Source organism: Hypomesus transpacificus, chromosome 7 (genome assembly GCF_021917145.1).
Source record: "Hypomesus transpacificus isolate Combined female chromosome 7, fHypTra1, whole genome shotgun sequence".
In the NCBI taxonomy this organism is placed as follows: domain Eukaryota; kingdom Metazoa; phylum Chordata; class Actinopteri; order Osmeriformes; family Osmeridae; genus Hypomesus; species Hypomesus transpacificus.
The window spans coordinates 9,031,185-9,054,436 of NC_061066.1; the positions used below are offsets into that span (position 1 = coordinate 9,031,185).

Below are 23,252 nucleotides of genomic sequence, written 5' to 3' on the forward strand. Positions count from 1 at the left end.
CGCAGGCACACACACACACACACTGACACGCTTGCTTGCTTGCTTGTATTTGTCCATCGAGGCCGATGATGACGTCCACTTCTGACTCAACGGTGAATTCTCTGGTGGCTGTATAGTCCTATTTGATCACAAGGGGGACATGTGTATGTAATAGTGGTGGTACCGGCAACCTTGGTTGCGTTTCGTTTATGTCCCTTCCTGGCTGTCCTATCTCCTGGCTGTCCTGTCCTCTGTCTCCTGGCTGTCCTGTCCTCTGGCTGTCCTGTCTCCTGGCTGTCCTGTCTCCTGGCTGTCCTGTCCTCTGTCTCCTGTCTGTCCTGTGTCCTGTCTCCTGTCTGTCCTGTGTCCTGTCTCCTGTCTGTCCTGTCTCCTGGCTGTCCTGTCTCCTGTCTGTCCTGTGTCCTGTCTCCTGTCTGTCCTGTGTCCTGTCTCCTGTCTGTCCTGTGTCCTGTCTCCTGGCTGTCCTGTCTCCTGTCTGTCCTGTCTCCTGTCTGTCCTGTCTCCTGCCTGTCCTGTCTCCTGTCTCCTGTCTGTCCTGTCTCCTGCCTGTCCTGTCTCCTGCCTGTCCTGTCTCCTGCCTGTCCTGTCTCCTGTCTGTCCTGTCTGTCCTGTCTCCTGCCTGTCCTGTGTCCTGTCTGTCCTGTCTCCTGTCTGTTCTGTCTGTCCTGTCTCCTGCCTGTCCTGTGTCCTGTCTGTCCTGTCTCCTGTCTGTCCTGTCTGTCCTGTCTCCTGGTGTTACGGTCAGCAGCCCTCCAGGTCCCCACGTCTGATTTTACAGTTCTTCAGCGCTGTTTTTATCTGATCTTTATAGCGCTTCTTCTGCCCTCCAGCAGAGCGTTGGCCTTGCGCGAGCTGGCCATACAGCACTTTGTGAGGCAGACGATCAAGGGGCATCCTTATAACGTGCCCCAGCCATCGTAGCTGATGGTGGGTGATGGTGGCCTCAATGCTCTCACAGCCTGCTCTCCTGAGGATCTCAGTGTGTGGCACTCGGTCGCGCCAAGTGATTCCTAGCATGCGCTGGAGACAGTGGATGTGAAAATGCTCCAGGGACTTCACATGACGGCTGTAAGTGAACCAGGCTTCACAACTGTAGAGGAGGGTGGTGATGCAAACGGCTTGATACACAGAGACTTTTGTAAGGAGCTGTAAGTTCTTGTTTTGAAAGAGCCAGTGCCTGAGTCTCCCAAAGGCAGCTGATGCTTGTTGGATTATGTTCTGGACCTCATCGTCCATGTTATTATCCTCTGAGAGGATGCTCCCCAGGTATTTGAATGATGGTACTACACACACACACACGCAGGCTCACAAAGCTAAGAGGGAACATCACTCCACCTCTGTAAGCACTTATTGTTTGTTCATTTAAGTGTGTGTGTCAGTGTGTATGTCACGCTACAAATGCCAGTGGGTACGTATGTGTGTGTCAGTGTGTATGTGTATGCCTCTGCCCTGACCTCTGACCCTTGTGTCTCCTGCAGGCAGACATGGAGAAGATGAAGCGTTTCCGCCGGCGGCTCTCCCTCACCCTGCACACCAGCCACACCATCGACGAGTCCCTGTCGGAGCTCGCAGAGCAGATGACCATAGAGGACAACGGCTCTATAGACAGCGGTTAGTGAGGGAAAGGGGCAGGGGGGCAGGGAGGCAGGGAGGCAGAGAGGCAGATGAAGGGAGCAAGAGAGGAACAGAGGTAGAAGTACTACTATTGTTAGTGCATCAGTTGTGGAGATTAGATAAGACGCAGAGAGGAAAGGAAACATGTAGCCAAATGACACACACACAGACACACACACAGACACAGACATAGTCACGTCTTTGGGTTGCTCTGAGGTAATGTTAGTAGTAGCTGTCAGCTTGGCCTGCCCAGCTTGGCATTTGAGTGATAGAATTGTGTTAAATGAAGCCGATTTAAAACTGGACAAAGCAATGGAGGGGGGGGGGGGGGACAAGAGGGAACAAGAGAGAGAGAACACAGGGAGAACACGGAGAACGCAGGGAGAGAACGACATGAAGAAGAGCAGTGTAGGAGAGAGAAGAGAGATGTGGAGCATGGGAGGATGTTAGTAAGAGCTGCTTCTGATCTCTACTTGTCTACTCCTCCTGCTTATGAAAAGGGTATGGTACATGGGCCAGATTAGACTCACACACTCACACACACACACACACACACACACACACTCACACACACACACACACTCACACACACACACACACACACACACACACACACACACACACACACACACACTCACACACACACACACACTCACACACACACACACACACTCACACACACACACACACACACACACACACACACACACACACACACACACACACACACACACACACACACACACACACACACACACACAGACAGATGAAAGGTGCTACCGACAGCAGTTTGAGTAGGTGCAGGTGAAGACGGCAGCATGGAGAGAGAGAAACACAAACACACACAACAGGTAACACTTCAGCTCCAAGCGGTTGTGATAAGCATTTGTCCATAGGTAATAAGGCATAAAGAATGGGATGATTGGATTGGCTGAGTGGTTGATGGACCAATCCACTGACCAATGGGGTTGTGTTTCAGAGCCCATTGTGCGTAACGGCCGCCCGCCCACCTCCCACAGCATGCAGTCCTTCCTGCAGCAGTACACCGGCTCCTTCAAGAAGCCTCCGCTACGGCGACCACACAGCGTGATCGGGGGCAGTCTGGGCTCCTTCATGGCCATGCCCCGCAATGGCAGCCGCCTGGGTGAGTCACACACACAGACACACACACACACAGGCAGACACACACACACACACACAGGCTGACACACACAGACACACACACAGGCAGACACACACACACAGGCCGACACACACACACACACACAGGCAGACACACACACACACAGGCAGACACACAGACACACACGCGCACACACACACCAGGAAGTCAGCGGGGAGAACAGATGGTGACGGCGAATCCACAGGAAGTGTGTCATAGCCCCTGTGAGTTTGGTCCCGACACGGTCAGAGCGGATCCTCCCCAGCAGAACGGCACCTTCTCTGTCTGTCTACACACACACACACACACACACCTCAATCTTCACGTAGTACGTCATCCACACAAACACACACTTCTGTCTTCACGTTCTATGTCATCATCTGGAGTCTCCCTGGTTCTGTAACATCCTCGCTTCCTGTCACAGTTGAGCTCATGAGCTCTTGTTTCCTGTCACATTTGATTTGACATTTGACTTGAGCATGACTACAATTCCATCCATGGTTTTGATTTATGTGTTTCCGTTTTTGATCCCAGCTTGATGTTTGTTGAAGCTGCAGTGTGTCTCAGGGTGTCGCATCCCCAAAGTCTACTGAACAAATGCTAGTAGGATCCAAACCTTTGTGGAGTTTGTTTTAAAAGTTATGGAATTCCCTCAAATACAAGCTATCCATCTAAGATTGTGGCTTGGAATGAGAGGGGGAGATAGATGAGATGAGGGGGAGGTGAGGGGGAGGAGGAGAGAGAGCGGGGGAGGTGAGGAGGAGAGAGAGTGGGGGAGGTGAGGAGGAAAGAGAGCGGGGGAGGTGAGAAGGAGAGAGAGCGGGGGAGGTGAGAAGGAGAGAGAGCGGGGGAGGTGAGAAGGAGAGAGAGTGGGGGAGGTGAGGAGGAGAGGTGAGGAGGAGAGAGAGCGGGGGAGGTGAGGAGGAGAGAGAGCGGGGAAGGTGAGGAGGAGAGAGAGTGGGGGAGGTGAGGTGAGGAGGAGAGAGAGCGGGGGAGGTGAGAAGGATAGAGAGCGGGGGAGGTGAGAAGGAGAGAGAGTGGGGGAGGTGAGGAGGAGAGGTGAGGAGGAGAGAGAGCGGGGGAGGTGAGGAGGAGAGAGAGCGGGGAAGGTGAGGAGGAGAGAGAGTGGGGGAGGTGAGGAGGAGAGGTGAGGAGGAGAGGTGAGGAGGAGATGTCAGTAGAGTTCAGAGCTGTTTGGGGATGACAGGCCCCTGTGTCTGAGGTGTTGACATGCTGATGACAGAGATGTGCACACACACACACTAAACTATTCATTAAGAGTGCACATCTCTCTGTGTGTGTGTAAACTCTCCCCCCCCCCCCCCCCCCCCCCCCCGCTGTGCTGTGGAGTCAGGAGTTTACGGCCCAGGAGGAAGCAGGTTGAACTGTTTAATCTTTGGCCTCAGGGGGTCACTGGGGGGGGGGGGTCATTGGCGGGATGGAAGAGAGACAGTCAGGAGAAAGAGAGGTGGGGGAAGCTCATAAAGCTTCTCTCCCTATCACACAACTCTCCCCTCTCTCTCTCTCTCTCTCTTACTCTCTCTCTCTCTCTCTCTCTCACACACAACTCTTTCTTTTTCTTTGAACGTCTAATAAACTTTCACTCCATTCAGTGTGTAGCTCATGGTGCTCTCTCTGCCTCTCTCATTCCCCCCCCCCCCCCCAGACATAGTCCATGAGAACCTAAAGATGGGCTCAGATGGAGAGAGTGACCAGGCGTCCGGGACGTCGTCAGATGAGGTCCAGTCGCCCACCGGGGTCTGCCTGAGGAGTAGGGTCCAGCGCCGCATCTCCATGGAGGTGGGAGCACACACACACTGACACACACACACACTGACACACACACACACTGACACACACACACACACACTGACACACACACACACACTGACACACACACACACACTGACACACACACACACTCTGACACACACACACACTGACACACGCACACACTGACACACACACACACACACACTGACACTCACACACTCTGACACACACTGACACACACTCTGACACACACGCACACACACACACACACACACACACACACACACACACACTGACACTCACACACTCTGACACACACTGACACACACTCTGACACACACACACACTGACACACACGTAGATAAGCAGGGAAGACTTTAAGAAGCTTTGACTGTCTGTGTGACACATCACTGATACGATTCCTCAGAGCAAGCAACATAGAGACGGACTGAAGAGAGGGGGGAGAGAGAGAGGGAAGGAGGGAGAGAGGGAGAGAAGGAAGGAGGGAGTGTAGCATCCCAGCTAGGTGAGCTGAAGGGTTGAACACTAACTATGTATAATGGATGTCGTACCATGTCACCCTCTATGACGCCCTGTATGAGCTCTGGCAGAGAGGAGAGAGGAAGAACGGAGTAAACAGAAGAGAGAGAGGCAGAGAGAGAGAGGCAGAGAGAGAGAGAGGCAGAGAGAGAGAGGCAGAGAGAGAGAGGCAGAGAGAGAGAGAGGCAGAGAGAGAGAGAGGCAGAGAGAGAGAGAGAGGCAGAGAGAGAGAGAGAGGCAGAGAGAGAGAGGCAGAGAGAGAGAGAGGCAGAGAGAGAGAGAGAGGCAGAGAGAGAGGGGCAGAGAGAGAGAGGCAGAGAGAGAGAGAGGCAGAGAGAGAGAGAGAGAGGCAGAAAGAGAGAGGCAGAAAGAGAGAGGCAGAAAGAGAGAGGAGGAGATGCAGAGAGAGAGAGGTAGAGGCAGAGAGAGAGAGGTAGAGGCAGAGAGAGAGAGAGAGAGAGAGAGAGAGAGAGAGAGAGAGAGAGAGAGGAGGAGAAGCGGGCAGAGAGAGGGAGGAGGAGAGACACAGAGACAGACTCAAAGTGAGAGAGAGAGAGTATTAGAACGAGAGAGTGAGAGAGTGAAAGATGACCTCCATGTTCCTCTCAGATGGAGTGAACATCTCACATCCACTCTCAGACCTTTAGAGAAGCCTTCAGTAGCCTCTCTGCTGACCGTGCACTTGAGGGATATTAATATCAGCTCTGCACAGCCCGAACGCCGTTCTAACTTCTGCCTCTGGTGTTTTATTATAGATGAAGTGCATGTTCAGGTCTAAGACTCGTGTCTTCTTTAGTCTGGTGTTACTCAGCCCCCTGCTGGTAGCGCCTGGGTACTGCATGCTAGAACGCTGAACAGAGGGCGTGGACGCCACAAGCTATGATGTTCTTATAGGAGTACAACAGTGTCTCAAACTGACAACCACACACTAAAACATACACTGCTCCATCTCCTTGGTTATGGCATGTGTGTGTGTGTGTGTAGGGGAGTGTAACAGTAGTCACTGGTTCGTAGCGAGTCGTATAAGATCAGCTCTTTAGATAGTCAGGACCTGTTTACATGACTTTGGGAGGAGAGGAACACACGGGAAGACTATAACTGCGTCTAAGACTCAAAGAGTTAGAGTTCAAACTGTATGAAGTGGTTTGTCCAAGTGTGTCTCTGTGTGGTTGAAGGTTGTTGTGGTGTGTGTGTGTGTGTGTGTCAAGTGTGTGGTGGGCGTTGTATTCCATCTTGGTGAATGAGATGAGCGTGGTGAGTGTTTGGTTGGGTCTGGGGGGATGCATGGCAGCAAGTGGTGTGTCTTGCTGTGGAAGGAAATTAGTTATTTCTGATGTACAGTGTGTGGGGGGTGTTGTCAGGGCTGTGCGTGCGTACATGAACAGACGTACAGGAACACACACACACATCTCAAACAGTATGTGTGTGTGTGATCTGACGGTGACTCTAGTTTCTTTTCTTGTGTGTGTCAATCAATCAATTTATTTATTTGATCAAGAGGGACAGTGTACATTCATGAACATTAAAATGTAAATGCACCAAATTATAGCCAATAGCCAGTCCCCCTGCCAGAGTGAAAAAAGGCTATACAACCTAAAAAAAAAGGCTTTAAGTTCAAATATAACAATGTGTCCTCACGTGTGTGTGTGTGTGCAGGACCTGAACAAGCGCCTGTCTCTGCCTGCTGACATCCGTATTCCTGACGGCTACCTGGAGAAGATGCAGCTGAGTAGCCCCTCATTCCAGCTGCCCCTCAGCCGGCGCTCCCCCGCAGAGTGTCCCTGGTGAGGAGCGGGGGGGGGGGGGGGGGCATCTCTGGTGAGGGGGTGGGGGGAGGGCAGAGCGTCCCTGTTGAGGAGGGGGGGGGCAGAGCGTCCCTGTTGAGGAGGGAGGGGGGGGGGGGGCAGAGCGTCCCTGAGGGGGGGGGGGGCAGAGCGTCCCTGTTGAGGGGGGGGGGGGCAGAGCGTCCCTGAGGGGGAGGGGGGGGGCAGAGCGTCCCTGTTGAGGAGGGGGGGGGGGGCAGAGCGTCCCTGAGGGGGGGGGGGGGGGGGGGGGGGGGGGCAGAGCCTCCCTGGTGAGGGGGGGGGGGGCAGAGCGTCCCTGTTGAGGGGGGGGGGGGGGTGGGGGGCAGAGCGTCCCTGGTGAGGGGGCGTGTCTTGTTCTTGAGTGTGTATCCTGTTAATGAGCTAATACTGTTAATGAATGAATGAATGTGTGTGAGTGGGGTGTGTGTGAGGAAGATTACAGCATTTTTTATCCCGTGTTCACCAGTTGCGTTCGCGCTACAGCCCTCCGCTCTGGTTGTTTCCATGGCAACGGGTCTGCTGTGAGGCGGAATTGGAATGATCTTGAGTACAGAACGCTCCACAACACAAGAACATTCTAGAAATAAAACACTCACTTTTCTCTCTCGCTCTCTCTCTCTCTCCGTCTCTCCCTCTCTCTCTCTCTCCGTCTCTCTCTCTCTCCGTCTCTCTCGCTCTCTCTCCCGTTAGTCGGAGATTGGCTTTGGGAAGCTGGAGACGTACATCAAACTGGACAAACTGGGAGAGGTCGGAAACACGCACTCACACTCACACACACACTCACAAAACTATTATTACTTTCATAGTTCCGACAGAAATAGTCAATGCCTGACGTATGTGTGTGCGTGTGTAGGGGACCTACGCTACAGTGTTTAAGGGGCGCAGTAAGCTGACTGACAACCTGGTGGCGCTGAAGGAGATCAGACTGGAGCACGAGGAGGGTGCTCCCTGCACAGCCATCAGGGAGGGTGAGCTCTCCTTCTCTCCTCTCACTCTTTCCCCCTCCTCCCTCCTCTCACCAGCCTCTTCCCTCCTCTCCTTCTCCTCCTGCCTCCTCTCACCAGCCTCCTGCCTCCTCTCCTTCTCCTCCTCGCTCCTCTCACCAGCCTCTTCCCTCCTCTCCTTCTCCTCTTCCCTCCTCTCCTTCTCCTCTTCCCTCCTCTCCTTCTCCTCCTGCGTCCTCTCACCAGCCTCCTCCCTCCTCTCACTAGCCTCTTCCTTCCTCTCCTCCTCTCCTCCTGCCTCCTCTCACCAGCTTCCTCCCTCCTCTCCTTCTCCTCCCCGCTCCTCTCATTAGCCTCCTCCCTCCTCTCCTCCTCACTCCTCTCCTCCTCCCTCCCCTCCTCTCCTCCTCCTCCTCGCTCCTCTCACCAGCCTCCTCCCTCCCCTCCTCTCCTTCTCGCTCCTCTCACCAGCCTCCTCCCTCCCCTCCTCTCCTTCTCGCTCCTCTCACCGGCCTCTTCCCTCCTCTCCTCTCCTCCCTCCTCTCACCACCCTCTTCCCTCCTTCTCCTCCTCCCTCCTCTCACCAGCCTCTTCCCTCCCTCTTTCCCCCTCCTCGCTCCTTTCTCTCTCTCCAGCCTCCTTATCCCTTCATGTCATTCTCCCTCATGCTTCAACTCAACCCTTGTATGTCCAGATCGAAAAGCTATTATCATCTGTTTGCCGCACTCTCTCTACCCCGTCTCTCTTCTTCTCTCTCTACCTCTCTCTCTCTGCACCTCCCTCTCTCTCTACCACTCTCTCTCTGTACCTCCATCTCTCTCTACCACTCTCTCTCTGTACCTCCCTCTCTCTCTACCACTCTCTACCTGCCTCTCTCTCTCTCTGCCTGCCTACTGAAGACCCTCTCATCCTCTCCTCTTGCTCATACTCGCTCATACTCGCTCTCTTCTTCCTTTCATCCCCCTCTCCAGTGTCGTTGCTGAAGGACTTGAAGCACGCCAACATAGTGACCTTACACGACATCGTGCACACCGAGAAGAGCCTCACGCTTGTCTTCGAGTACCTGGTGAGTTCCCTGGGACTTGTAGTCCTCAGCCCTGGGACTTGTAGTCCTCAGCCCTGGGACTTGTAGTCCTCAGCCCTGGGACTTGTAGTCCTCAGCCCTGTGCATGGTGTGCTCTTCCTGTCTGACCTGTAAGTCTTCTGTGCAGGACAAGGACCTGAAGCAGTACATGGACGACTGTGGGAACATCATGAGCATGCATAACGTGAAGGTGAGGGCGTTCAGGAGTTCCACGAGGGTTGCCAGGTTTGGGGCAAGTCTGAACAAGATGTTGTTTACTTAAACGTGTTTGTTCCCAGATCTTCCTGTTCCAGATCTTGCGGGGCCTGTCCTACTGCCACAAGAGGAAAGTTCTCCACCGCGACCTGAAGCCCCAGAACCTGCTCATTAACGAGAAAGGAGAACTCAAACTGGCCGACTTTGGTGAGACAGACCTCAGAACTGCTGTCAGACCATGTAAGGAGTTTTTCATAGGTTTTTCATCGACTGATATCTTGGTGTGCGTGTGCGTGTGCGTGTGCGTGTGCGTGTGCGTGTGCGTGTGTGTGTGTTGTCCCAGGTCTGGCCCGAGCCAAGTCTGTCCCCACTAAGACGTACTCTAACGAGGTGGTGACCCTGTGGTACCGCCCCCCCGACGTCTTGCTGGGATCCTCAGAGTACTCAACCCAGATCGACATGTGGTGAGGACGCCTCACACACACACTGCTCTTATACACACACACACACACAGATACTACACACACACACACACTCTCATGACACACTCTCACCACCTGAGACAGGATTATTTACGGTGAGGGACGAGATCACCTTGACTGCAATCTTCTGATGACTTTTTGTGACGTGGGTCTCTCTTTCATCTCCCTTCCCCCCATCCCTCTTCTCCCCCTCCTCCCTGTCCCCTTCCCTCTTCTCCCCCTCCCCTCTCCTCCTCCCTCCTCTCCCCCTCCTCCCTCCTCACCCACCCTCCTCTCCCCCCCCTCCTCTCCTCCTCCCCCCCTCCCTCCTCTCCCCCTCCTCCCTCCTCTCCCCCCCCTCCTCTCCTCCTCCCCCCTCCCTCCTCTCCCCCTCCTCCTCTCCACCCCCTCCTCCCCTCCTCTCCCCCTCCTCCCTCCTCTCCCCCTCCTCCCCTCCTCTCCTCCTCCCCCCCTCCCTCCTCTCCCCCTCCTCTCCCCCTCCTCCCTCCTCTCCCCCTCCTCCCCCCCTCCCTCCTCTGCCCTCCCTCCCCTGCAGGGGGGTGGGGTGTATCTTCTATGAGATGGCTGCAGGTCGGCCTCTGTTCCCAGGCTCCACCGTGGAGGACGAGCTGCACCTCATATTCAGGCTGCTAGGTACATGCAACACACCACGAAACAAGCATTAGTACGGGTATTATTATGACCTGCTATTTGCTGGAGCAAAATACGTTACTTAATGTATTAACCGTTCCACTCTCACTCCGTCTCCCTCTCTTTCCCTCTCTTTCATTTTCTCCACCTCTCTCCTCTCTCTCTCTCTCTCTCTCTCTCTCTCTCTCTCTCTCTCTCTCCATCTCTCTCCTTTTCTCTCTCTCACTCTCTCCGTCTCTCTCTCCTCTTCTCTTTCTCTCTTCTCTCTCTCCGTCTCTCTCTCTCTTCCGTCTCTCCCTCTCTCCCTCTCTCCCTCTCTTCTCTCTCTCCTTCTCTCTCCTTCTCTCTCTGTCTCTCTCTCTCCTCTTCTCTCCCTCTCTCTCTCTCTTCCAGGAACCCCGTCAGAGGAGAACTGGTCGGGGATCTCCTCCATTGAAGAGTTCAAGTCTTACAAGTTCCCCAAATACAAACCCCAACCCTTCATCAACCACGCACCCAGGTACCAACCCTGTCCGTGTGTGTGTGTGTGTGTGTGTGTGTGTGTGTGTGTGTGTGTGTGTGTGTGTGTGTGTGTGTGTGTGTGTGTGTGTGTGTGTGTGTGTGTGTGTGTGAGACTGTGTCTGTGTGTGCTTATGTCCATGTGTGTTAGTGCTTATGCGCTTGTGTGTGTGTGTGTGTGTGTGTTGGAGTGTGTATCGTGTGTTGCATGTTAGCCAGGGCAGGAAATCCTGTGGAACTTTGGAGAGTTGACTCTCCACTTCCTTCCTCTTGTGAGTCAGGGTGTCCAATCTGTCATCGAGGGCAGCTGACAATAAACCCAGTCATCCCTGACCTCTCTCTCCACCTCCTTCTCCTCCCCTTCCTCCACCCCTCTCTCTCTCTATCTCTTCACCTCCTTCTCCTCCCCTGTTTGTACCTCTCTCTTTTTTGCCAACCCTCCCTTCCTCTCTTTTAGGTTGGACAGTGAAGGCATTGAGCTGGTGTTATCGTTTCTGAGAGTGAGTATATTTAAAACCTGACCTTTTCCCATGCCGTAGAAGAGTCCTGCTTCATTTGAGCCTGTCACACTCCCATGAAGTACCACTAGTGGCCTGTAGGGGTCATTGTGGTTAGTCTTGTTTAGTCGACCATCATGATAACCCACATTGATCCAGTAGATACTTTATTTTTACTTGATCTGCCACCAGTGTGACTGTTATCTTTTTTCCCTCCAGTTTGAGTCCAAGAAGAGGATTTCAGCTGAAGAGTCGATGAAGCATGCCTACTTTAAGAGTCTGGGGACGAGGATACACACCCTGCCTGAGAGTGAGTGTTTACTGCCAGGCTACAAGTCCTGGCCCTTGTCCTGGTCCTGGTTCTGGCCCTTGTCCTGGCCTTGGCCCTGGTCCTGGTTCAGGTCCTGGTTCTGGCCCTGGTCCCGGTTTAGGTTCTGGTCCTGGTTCAGGTCCTGGTTCTGGCCCTGGTCCCGGTTTAGGTTCTGGTCCTGGTTCTGGCCCTGGTCCCGGTTCAGGTCCTGGTTCTGGTCCTGGTTCTGGCTCTGGTCCCGGTTCTGGTTCAGGTCCTGGTTCAGGTCCTGGTTCTGGCCCTGGTCCCGGTTCAGGTCCTGGTTCTGGTCCCGGTTCAGGTCCTGGTTCAGGTCCTGGTTCAGGTCCTGGTTCTGGTCCTGGTTCTGGCCCTGGTCCCGGTTCAGGTCCCGGTTCAGGTCCTGGTTCTGGTTCTGGTCCTGGTTCAGGTCCTGGTTCTGGCCCTGGTCCCGGTTCAGGTCCTGGTTCTGGTCCCGGTTCAGGTCCTGGTTCAGGTCCTGGTTCAGGTCCTGGTTCTGGTCCTTGTTCTGGCCCTGGTCCCGGTTCAGGTCCCGGTTCAGGTCCTGGTTCTGGTTCTGGTCCTGGTTCAGGTCCTGGTTCTGGCCCTGGTCCCGGTTCAGGTCCTGGTTCTGGTCCCGGTTCAGGTCCTGGTTCAGGTCCTGGTTCAGGTCCTGGTTCTGGTCCTGGTTCTGGCCCTGGTCCCGGTTCAGGTCCCGGTTCAGGTCCTGGTTCTGGTTCTGGTCCTGGTTCAGGTCCTGGTTCTGGCCCTGGTCCCGGTTCAGGTCCTGGTTCTGGTTCTGGTCCTGGTTCAGGTCCTGGTTCTGGCCCTGGTCCCGGTTCAGGTCCTGGTTCTGGTCCTGGTTCAGGTTCTGGCCCTGGTCCTGGTCCTGGTCTAGTCAGCTACAGCCTGGCCATATCAAACAGTGTTCTAATCTAAAATAAACTATGCTCTGTGTCATACAGGTATATCAATATTTACCCTCAAGGATGTTCAGCTTCAGAGAGACCCAGGCTACCGGAATTCTTCATATTCAGATTCAGGTGTGTGGTACAGTAGGCACACCCATCACACAAACACACACGCTCTGTGACTTCTCTTAACTGAGTGTTTCTCTCCACAGGCAACAGTAAGAACAGAAGACAGAGCATGCTGTTCTAGACTCTCTGCCTGAGGAACATGATCAAGATGCCCCAGCCACCCTGGCTACCCCTCTCCACCCTCCCACCCCCACCAACACCCCTGATGGAGTAGGCTGGAGCTGTTCCTCTCCTCCACCCTCCGCATGAGCCCCCCTCCCCCCTAGACGGAGCACACATCCTCACCCCTCTCACCCCTCTGACAGACAGAGAGACAGAGAGACAGAGAGACAGAGAGACAGAGAGACACAGAGACACAGAGACAGAGAGACAGAGAGAGACAGAGAGAGACAGAGAGAGACAGAGAGAGAGAGAGAGAGAGAGAGAGAGACTACTGGGTGGGATATGTTTATTTATTTAAAGAGTAGAGGGGGGTCGGGGTGGGCGGGGTTATATTTTTGCTGCTAAACTTACTACTGTTGTATTTAACACGCCGTTTGTGAAGACGATGTGAACTCCAAATGCCATGCAAAGCCGCAGTCAACCGGTTGGTGAAGTTCTTGCCGTTGTGATATTCTACATTCGGTGTCCGGTTACTATGGTTACTACGATCCCACTATCATCGGTGTCGTCATCATAGATGTTCTCTTTGCTCTTGTTGTGGTTGTTGTCGTTGTGTTCAGAGACTAAATGCCTTTTTTTATATTGTTGTTATTATCATTATTACATGTATTTTTTCCGGAGCTTCCCTTTGAAGGTGTGAGTGTTTTGGACTTTGGCAGTCTTTCTCTGAGGGTTGCCCAACGGATGCCTGGTCCTCTCCCTGGACGTTCTAGAACGGTCCAAGTTTCAAAAAGGTTCTCAAGAGTTCCTCCTCCCCGGAGGTTCGCGACGGGGTCAGGATGAGGTCACAGGGGTCAGAGGTCACAGTAAGCACAGTCCAAGCTAGTCATCGGGAGAGAACAGTGACCCTCTGGGTCTCTCTCGACCAATGGGGTGCCTCGGTCTCTTCAGGTCCACCCACCAGTGGGATCGCCGTGGTTACGAGGGGTTGGTGCGTTTGGGGCGGGATTCTTCCTCCCCGGGACATTTCCGGTCGCCATGACTGCCGCAAAGCAAGGATTAAGGAGGAGAGGAACACGGGAGCACCCAGCAGGAAGTCATGTGATCTCCCACAGGAACACGTCTGCCCTTTCTCTCTGTCTCTCTCTCTCTTTTCATACTCCCCCCCCACTCTCTCTCTCCCTCTTATCTATTTCTCCCTTTTTTGCTCTCTCTCTCCCCTTCTCCCCCTTGTCTCCCTCAGAAGACAGTGCTCACATAAGCACCCCCCCCCCCCCCTACCTTTTTCTTCTTCTTGCGTTTGGAGATCTACAAATGCAGTGTTTGAGCTTGTCACCAGCAGCTTTACCCAGGTTGGGTGGCTGTCCTGACCCTCCGGTGGAAACAGTCCGCTCCTGGAGTCTAACGGGAGGTAACACCGTTTCCTCTGACAGTATTAAGACGTTTGTTTGTCTGTGTGAGCTCCACCTTCGACCTCTGACCTTCTCCTTGTGAACACAGTGTCAGTGTGGCATGTTTAGGAGGGAACCCCTCCACTTCTCAATGGAGAACGACGAAAAGAAAGAAAAAGAAATCATTGTTTCACAGCTACGGACGATTCTCTTTTTCCAGCGTTTGTACACACGATGAAAAAAAAGATTTCAAATTGAAATTTTAGATTTAACAGACCGCTGTGTTGTTTTCAACCGACAGTGATGTTTATTAATATTATAATACCGTACCTTTTTCATGTTTGAGAATGAACTGATCTCACCTGAACTGTCTTGAGCTTGGGGGGAGATTTTGTCTCTGTTTGTAAGACACAGAGACAGTGTGTGCGTGTGTGTGTGTGTGTGTGTGTGTGTGTGTGTGTGTGTGTGTGTGTGTGTGTGTGTGTGTGTGTGTGTGTGTGTGTGTGTGTGTGTGTGTGTGTGTGTGTGTGTGTGTGTGTGTGTGTGTGCCTGATGCATGGAAAGCCTGCTGTGTTGTAAACCCAGCCTATCTGGAACACTGACATGTGGTCAATCACAGGTGGAGCGTTGGTGACCGTGTATATCTTTTTACTGGAACTATTTATTTCTCATAACCATTAAAGTAAATTTTGTCTGTTTGGTAAAAACCTTGTGTCATTGTCTTTCATGTTGCGTTGAGGAGACAAATGTTTTTTGAGGACGAAAGCATACATACTCTAAAACAGTAACGTACTATTGAATAGCATTCAATGCTTGATTTTTATTCAAAACATAAATGTAACATATTTTCCTTGACTGCAAATCATTATGATAATACATTTGTATCAATTCCTTTTTTTGTAAAAAAAAAAAAAAAAACACAAACAAAAATTAACAAACAAAAGCTGTTACAAAAAAAAGGTTTTGTTCAAATTTGAACTGGAATTTCGTCTATAAAAAGGACAAGAATAATAAATTTACGTAATTCTTACATTTGAAAAAGGCACAGCAGGTAGAAGGTAAACAAGCACAGTGCATAGAATACAGTATGATACAATCCAATACAAAACCATAACAACAAAAAGCCAAAACAATCAAACCATGTTCACAGCCTAATACACCAAAACAACAATACAAGAGTTTACAAACCTTTACTAAGAATTATAACCTTGGTCTGGCTAGCCCTGTCTGCTAGGTGTCTAGGAAAAACTGTCAAACTGCGCAAAGCATTCTGGGAGAGGGGGGGGGACGAGGCACTCTGGATTTCAATAAACCTCCAAGGACATGAGAGACCAATCAGAATTACACAACTGTTTAGCTTGACGTGGTCTCCACGGAGACCAACGTTGTCTTGACTATCGTCCGTCAGTTTCCCTCTGAAAGGATCAAAACCCCCCTGGCTCAGATCCCACAGACAAGTGACGAGGATAGAGGAGGGGGAGGGGCCCAACCTGGTCCTGATCTGGCCTGATGTAGCCTTGTTCTGGGCAGTCCTGATGTGTGTGTGTGAGTGTTCTGAATCAGGACTTGTGGTGTCCAGGAGAGAGCAGCAAAGGGGAGGAGCCGAACAAAGGGGAGGAGCCATCCAGACCAGCTAGAGGGACTGGGATTGGTCCGTTCAGCAGAGTTGGGAACTACACATGGAGAGACGGACGGAGAGGAAGAAAAGAAAGAGGGTTTAGACGAATTCAAACCTCAAATTAAACATCAGCAAAGATGTGGAGAGGGCCGTGCCAGAGATCCTTTGTGAGGGCAGCAAAGGCCAGCCAAGGCTCCTCGGGGTATATGTAAACAGATCCTCATGCCAAACAGTCCAAGTACAACATCCCACATTCCTAAGTGTCAGCCTCGCTTGAAATGGTGACCGACACAACTGCATGCCCATCCCCTCCAGAGCCTGGTGCACCATGGGAGTTTGAGGAGAGGCCCTTCCTGTTTTGAGGACGCTGATGGAAGTGGGTGGGTTTCTTTCCCCCCCCTTCCCCCAAGCCCCCCTTTACAGGAAGCTGCCCAATAACCCCCCCTCCCCAAAGCCCCCCTTTACAGGAAGCTGCCCAATAACCCCCCTCCCCCAAGCCCCCCTTTACAGGAAGCTGCCCAATAACACCCCCCCCCCTGCTCCATCCACACTAGAAAGGAAACATCTGCAGCTTATTTTGAAACCTGTGCACACACACCCACACACACACACACACATTAAAGCACAGTTGCAGTCAACGTCTTAACACAGATTCAGACAGACGTAAGTGTCAGAGGGGTCATGTGATCCTGGGCTGCTTAGGAGGGAGAAATGCTCTGGGTGATGACCCTCTCCTCTCCTTCATATGACATTCACCAGCTCCTCTTTCTGTCAGCACAGAAGGACAACACTGAACACTAGCCTCCTTACTATCTATATCTCCTCACTGCCTATCTTCTTACCCACAATCCTCTGATAACTCCTCTCCCCTCCCAGGCCCCATATCCTCTCTACTCACCTCTCTTTTCCCCTGTCCGTGTTCCACCCTATCTTCCTCTTCCTGTATGTGTGAATGTGTGTGTCTCTGTGTGTGTGTGAGCTACCTGGAAGAGGGGTCCGTGGCCGCCCAGGCGTGCAGGGCTGAGGGGGCCCACAGGGCTCAAACTGCTCCAGAAGTGGATGCTAGACAGCAGGGGGCTGGGGGCGAGGAGGAGGCCAGAGGGGGTCTGGACACAGGACACACACACACAGTTTCACTTTGTGAAATGAGTTCATAACATTTCTTTACTAGACACCATGACAACATCAGATGTGTGTATGATCACACTCTGACACAAACAGCAGTGACGGTTCTTCCTGTGGTCTTTGAGGCCAGCCACTGTGTGTGTATGTGTTGTTTTAGTGAGCAAAAGAGCCAGAGGGAGGGGAGAAAGATAAAGAAAAGGAGAGAGGGAAGGAGGAATAAAGGTCCACCATCTCTTTTGGAGTCTGTCCAGTTCACTGCTTACTTAGGTAACGTCTTGAGGTCACTGAACTCAGTTCTGGCTCAGCTACACATGACATCTCCCTCTGTTTCTGTCTCTCATTCTCCCTCTCTCTGTCTCTCTCTATTACTCACTGTATCTCCTTCGCTTCCCTCTTGTTCTCTCCCTTAATCTCACTCTCTGGCGAGAGAGAGGGAGTTACGAATCATTTGTAATGTAGACATATTTTGTCATCGTCTTGTAGTGTGCCTGTGTGTGTGTGTGTTTTGTACCCAGCCTCGCACCGGTGATTCAAAAGCTTAAGGAACATATGGCTTCACTTACAGTCCACCCCGCCCGCCTGCCCGCCCTCCCCCCCCCCCCCACTCTCCCTTTTCCGTTTACCTCTTTCTCTCTCTCTTCCTTCCATCCCCCTCTTGCGCTCTTACTTTCCTACCTCCTCCCCTAATGTCCTTCCACTACTGATCACACTTCAGTTTCTCTTCTCTCCTCTACTATGTGTGTGTGTGTGTGTGTGTGTAAGAGAGAGAGAGTGTGAGTCTGTGTGTGTGTGTGTGTGAGTTTTGGTGGGGCTGACCTGTGCAGTGAAGAAGGCAGAGGTCAAAGACCCTGAGGGCAGTGCTGGGCTGTTGAGGGCGATAGAGCCGATGTCACTTCCTGTCAGGAGAAGGGATGGGGCCGAGATCTCCAGCCCTTTGGGCTTCCTGGTTTTAGGCGGGAAGCTATTGGCTAAGCCCCTCTTCTCTGGCGTGGGAGTGGCCTTGGCTCTCTCCCTGTGACCTGACGATAGGTTGAGAGGTTGAGCGCTGTGCTCTAATTCGTGAGTCTCTGGGACGGGGCTCCGCCCTCTCCACAGCGTGTGGGCGGGGCTAAGCGGCGGCGAGGAGGAGGAGCATGACGAGGAGCGGGCGGGTCTAGGGGAGAGTTTGAACGAATGGTAGCCCTCTGTTGAGGACGGAGGGGAGGCTGGGGGGAGGGACATCACTGGCAGAGACCCGCGGTTGGGTACGAAGCGTATAACCGTTGAGCTGTCGTCAAGATGATCGTGTCTGGGCTCCACCTTGATTGGCCGGTGCAAGTCGGGGGGGCGGGGCATGTCCTGGTGCTGGAGGGAGCTGACGGTGAATGAGGAGTACAGGCCTGAGTGGAGGTACTCGTTCCTGCCGACGGGGACGCCCCTCCCCCCCTCATCCTCCCCCCCCCTCCCCCTCGGACAGGCCGCCGCCCCCCTCCTCTGAGCCCCGCCCCATCTCCACCGCAGCCGGGTCCATCTTCAGGATCTCAGGAAATGACACAAACTTGTAGACGAACTTCTGACCAATCACCTTCTTGATGATGTTCTAGGAGGGAGGACATGGTCAGAGATTAGTTGTAACTCTCTAAATGTACAACTGTCTTGTACACACACAGATTTAGGGAAAGTTGGGATCCTTGTCAGTCGTGTGTATGTCTGTGTGTGTGTCTCCTGTGTGTGTGTGTGTCTCCTGTGTGTGTGTGTCTCCTGTGTGTGTGTGTGTGTGTGTACCTTGTCGTAGTAGTAGCGCAGGGCTCGGCTCAGCTTGTCGTAGTTCATGTTGGTCTTGTTCTTGCGCAGGCCCCACAGCTTGGCCACGTCCTCAGACTTCAGCAGCTTGAACTCTCCATCGTTGGACGTCCAGCAGATCAGGTGCTTGTGGCTCTGATCCAGCAGCAGCTGTAGCAGGAACTGCCATAGGGTTATGGCACTCTCCATGACTGGAGGGAGGGAGGGAGGGAGGGAGGGAGGGAGGGAGGGAGGGAGGGAGGGAGGGAGGGAGGGAGGGAGGGAGGGAGGGAGGGAGGGAGGGAGGGAGGGAGGGGGGAGCGAGGGAGCGAGGGAGGGGCAGGACAGGACAGGACAGGATGGATGGATGGGTAGGATGGATGAAAGGAGGAGAGGAAGGAGGTGGAAGGAGAATAAAAAAGGAGGTAAGGAGGTAGGTGGTAAGGTCAAGAGAGGGACATGGGAGAGAGAGGGTAAAAAGGCCGTCAGAGCTAGGATTTGTACACGCACAATATCTCACTCACACACAATCAGACTCGTTGTAAACCTCAAGTACAAGATCTTGTCCTGGTTCCTCCCCTAACCAAGAAAGGCATTTTGTGCCAGATTACAGGCCATAAACACAAACACACATACAAACACACAAGCAAACACACCTTATGCAAATGCAAACCTCCACACACACACACACTACATACAGTATTGAAATCAAATCAGAAACACACACACCCCTCCGAAAATATGAAAACAGAATAATCTTTGACCCGTAAACATAAGACTTTGGCGTGATTCGGTTCTCTGAGTAACTGTGGCATCTCCTCATACTGAAGGAAGAGGAACCTAGACTTTGTTTCTGGATAGGGCCAAAGACACACACACCCGCAGACACACTCTCACACACCTACACACACACACACACTAGTCGAGTGAGAACTTGGCTGCCTGCCTACCACACACACAACAGCAATAATAGTTCTCTGTGAATGAGAATTACAGTAATACTGTATTTAACACTACTTTTGATTGTTTACTCAAGAAAAATCAATGGCACAGAGAGAGAGACAGAGAGAGACAGACAGAGACAGAGAGAGAGAGAGAGAGAGAGAGAGAGAGAGAGAGAGAGAGAGAGAGAGAGAGAGAGAGAGAGAGAGAGGGAGAGAGGGAGAAAGGGAGAAAGCGAGAGCAAGTTAAAGGGGCCATGTCTAGGGCCAACCAGTACCAGACAGTGCAGGGTTTGGGGATGTTTCCATGGTAACCAAAGAGGATGTGGTCAGTGACCTTATGCCAAGCAGAGCCACCGCCCAGCAAGAGTGTTTACCTGGGACTGTGTGTGTGTCCTCAGGATGTCTATGGCACACAGAGAGAGAGAGAAGAAGAGAGGGAGAGCAAGAGAGAGAGAGAGAGAGAGAGAGAGAGAGAGAGAGAGAGAGAGAGAGAGAGAGAGAGAGAGAGAGAGAGAGAAAGACAGAGAGAGAGAGAGAGAGAGAGAGAGAGAGAGAAAAAGAGAAAAAGAGAAAAAGAGAGAATGAGATTATCTTTCTGCCTACCAGCCATCCATGTGAACAGCAGCCCCAGAGAGGGGAAGGGGAACCACATGAAGACGCCACCATCTCATCCCCTCTAAGCGCAGGTGTGTGTGTGTGTGAGTCAGATGGTTGAGTGGTTAGGGAGTCGGGCTACTAATCAGAAGGTTGCCGGTTCGATTCCTGGCTGACCTTGTGTCCTTTGGCAAGGCACTTCACCCTACTTGCCTCGGGGGAATGTCCCTGTACTTACTGTAAGTCGCTCTGGTTAAGAGCGTCTTCCAAATGACTAAATGTAAAATGACTAAATGTGTGTGTGTGTGTCTGTATATGTGTGTGCCTGCATGCTTGGCATGTTTGTCTCTGTATGTGTGTGGCGTGTGTGCCGGGAGACTATAAAGCTGTCTAAAAGAGGACTTCCTGTCATTCTGCAGCAGGGGCGTCTTCCTGGACAAGCCGGCCTTAACTCAAAGGTAGGAATTCCTGTCACAGGGAGCCACCGGAAACACAGGGTCCTGGCGGATGGGACAAATGGAGGTTTTCCTTTTTCCGCTGGGTCGAGCACACACAAACACACACACACACATACTGTAGACAACAACATATGGAGAAAGCATATGCAAGTTCTCCAACTGTCCCCCCGGTCTCTTATATTCTGGCATGTCTTTTGACGGATGAGCACTGCTCTCTTCATGCCCTGCAGTCGTTACCATTCTCTGTTCGGAGACAAAGCAGCAGGAACTGTTTATTTTGGGATATCCTAGACACAAGAAGCTTGGAACTATCCTGCCAGCTGAACAAGTTGCTATTTGAGGTATAAACATAGACTGGTACTGTGTGCTTAATAATTAGATTGTAACAAGGAATGTAGCCTATCTGGGCTCGAAGTTTGAGAAGAGAGTCGACTGGAATACTTTTGCCCCCTATGCGTTTGTCGTGTGTGTTTGGTGTGTTTGTGTGATGACTAAAATGCGCACCGTCAGTGGAAAACTAAACTTGCCACTGCGGGTACCGTGCGCGATGCGCTCATCCACTTGGGCAACACTTTGATGCCAAGTTGTCTTTCCCCGCTAACTGCTACGAAACGTCGACTTGACCTTGGTAACTCACACAAAGGTTACATGGGGATTGAGTGAGCACAGAGTCATCGGCCACGGAGAGGCTGGATCGCTCAAACGATTCTTTGTTTGTACCAATGACTCATTTTCAAGATGTTGTCTGCTGCCAGTTTCAATCCGGAAGCGCATGGCAATTAGTCTGCAAAGTCCAGACAAACCAGAAAGTCTACTACAGCTTTTAAAGGGACACGAGCGCATTAACGTCAACGGTAACTTCCGTCCCAAAAACTGTACAAACAACAGAAGCAGTTCGCCGTTGACCATCGTAGCCCACCATTAATGAAACGGGCATTTATAATGACAGCGTGTGGTTATTAATAAACGGGAAAGGTGAACTCTAAGACATGGAAAATTATAATTTTCAAATTGTTTTCATGAAGACACAGAAAACAATCGCAAATCATTAATGGCAGACAAGAAGAGGCGTAAACAGTCCCTACAATTTCAAGTTCATTGTGATGATGGAAAATTATAAGCTATCATATTTCCAACCATTTTTTTTCGCAAACCTTCAGAGTTCAATTTACTCGAGTTTAAACTCGGAGTCTATTCGGTGTCAATAAAGTTATTATGAATAAGCCAATGTGTCCACATACCCTGGCGGAAGAAACGTCCGTTTCTCTTAGATGTTTTTAAAGTGAATTCCGTATAATGCGCTGGTTTTCCATGCTGATGCAGTCTGGGCTACGGGGCTCGAGACTGTAAGGGGATCCGGAGATTTTTTCTCCTTCTTCTGAGCAGGAAGTCGGAGCGCGCAGACAGAGAGCCGGCTCACTTCCTCTCGCGCATTATTCCCCAGGCGCTCGGCCGTCTGTGTAAACACGCTTTTCCTACTCTATGCGCGCGACACACACGCACACGCACACACACTGCAGCCTCTCTCTCTCCTCCCTCCAGACACACGCACTATCTATTGCTCTCCTTCACGCACGCACACACACACACACACACACCTATACACACACACAGGGTAATATTGTAATTCCGACTACCTTCATGCCAACTGACGTCACCTTCCTGCAAGCAGTGGGAGGGGTTCCTGTTCCTACACACACACACACACACACACACATACACACGCATACATACCTACATATCCACACACACAATTTTTCAGTCTCTTTTGCACTCCTGCTGACCAGTTTTCTTTATGAAGCTGTATATAAAAGTCTGATGTGGACTAATGTCTCATAAATAGTCATCGAATTCATTGTCATGTGACAATGACTTTTCAAGAATTATTGTGTAAGTCACGCATAATGCGTGATTTATGAATGTCTACTTGCATTTAGGTGTGTGTGTGTGTGTTCAAGTGCATGCATGTGCGCCCTGGTGACCTGCCCTGGACATGACCTGGCCCTATAGGAGATTAAGGAGTGAGTGTGTGTGTGTGTGTCCCATGAACATTGTATACGGTTGTGTGTGTCCACTGATTATAAAAATGGGTTTCCTTCTGGGAAGGGAACCATAGGTTACAAAACAGCAGTCATACATGCACACATGCTCAAAACGCACTCTCACAATTTTACTTACGTCACATGTTGTTTTCTGAGACATGTTCAGGCATAAGGTCTAATTCAAACCAGTGGGTATAACCAAGGTTTTGATGGTGGTGAACACTTACAGAGTGCGAATTATACAATGACAATCGGGGGGGGGGGGGGGGGGGGGGGGGGGGGGAGGTAAGAACGATATATAAATGTATCGACCTCCCCCAACCTGTTATTTTGAACTCTTTTGAGGGGGTCCAAACCCCCGGTAATTCGAACCCTACAAACAGGACGGAAATCAGTGTGAAGCGGGATGTAAAAACGAGCAGTCTCTCTTTCTCTTTCACACACACACACACACACACACACACACACACACACACACACACACACACACACAAACTCCCACAATATATTAAGAAAGTATATTTACAGTTTAACATGACTAAAATGTACATGTACAAAATCGAAATGGTTCCAGCCTAATACAGAAAAAACAAAAGCATAACAAACAGAAGAAATACCGAACAAAAGCGAAACCCTTCTACTCCCC

At 51.7% G+C, this 23,252-nt stretch overlaps 2 protein-coding genes across 2 annotated transcripts in view; one reads left to right on the forward strand and one right to left on the reverse strand.

Moving 5' to 3' along the window:
* Positions 1 to 12,866, forward strand: part of cdk17 (cyclin-dependent kinase 17) — a 25,111-nt gene extending 12,245 nt beyond the window's left edge. Inside the window, 17 exon segments of the mRNA XM_047022683.1 lie at positions 1,479 to 1,611; positions 2,594 to 2,758; positions 4,443 to 4,576; positions 6,746 to 6,856; positions 6,859 to 6,873; positions 7,585 to 7,641; positions 7,748 to 7,862; positions 8,810 to 8,904; positions 9,050 to 9,112; positions 9,201 to 9,324; positions 9,461 to 9,581; positions 10,135 to 10,232; positions 10,623 to 10,728; positions 11,185 to 11,227; positions 11,444 to 11,534; positions 12,497 to 12,574; positions 12,655 to 12,866. Coding sequence (XP_046878639.1) covers positions 1,485 to 1,611; positions 2,594 to 2,758; positions 4,443 to 4,576; positions 6,746 to 6,856; positions 6,859 to 6,873; positions 7,585 to 7,641; positions 7,748 to 7,862; positions 8,810 to 8,904; positions 9,050 to 9,112; positions 9,201 to 9,324; positions 9,461 to 9,581; positions 10,135 to 10,232; positions 10,623 to 10,728; positions 11,185 to 11,227; positions 11,444 to 11,534; positions 12,497 to 12,574; positions 12,655 to 12,692 — 1,581 coding nt within the window. The 5' untranslated portion in view covers positions 1,479 to 1,484 and the 3' untranslated portion in view covers positions 12,693 to 12,866.
* A 1,998-nt stretch (positions 12,867 to 14,864) lies between these two features.
* elk3 (ETS transcription factor ELK3) lies at positions 14,865 to 19,867 on the reverse strand. Its single transcript, XM_047022787.1, is given in 6 exon segments — positions 14,865 to 15,737; positions 16,666 to 16,788; positions 17,624 to 18,245; positions 18,247 to 18,386; positions 18,572 to 18,780; positions 19,788 to 19,867. Coding segments are annotated over 6 exon segments (1,239 nt in total). The 5' UTR covers positions 19,819 to 19,867; the 3' UTR covers positions 14,865 to 15,623.
* Between the last annotated feature and the right edge of the window lie 3,385 nt (positions 19,868 to 23,252).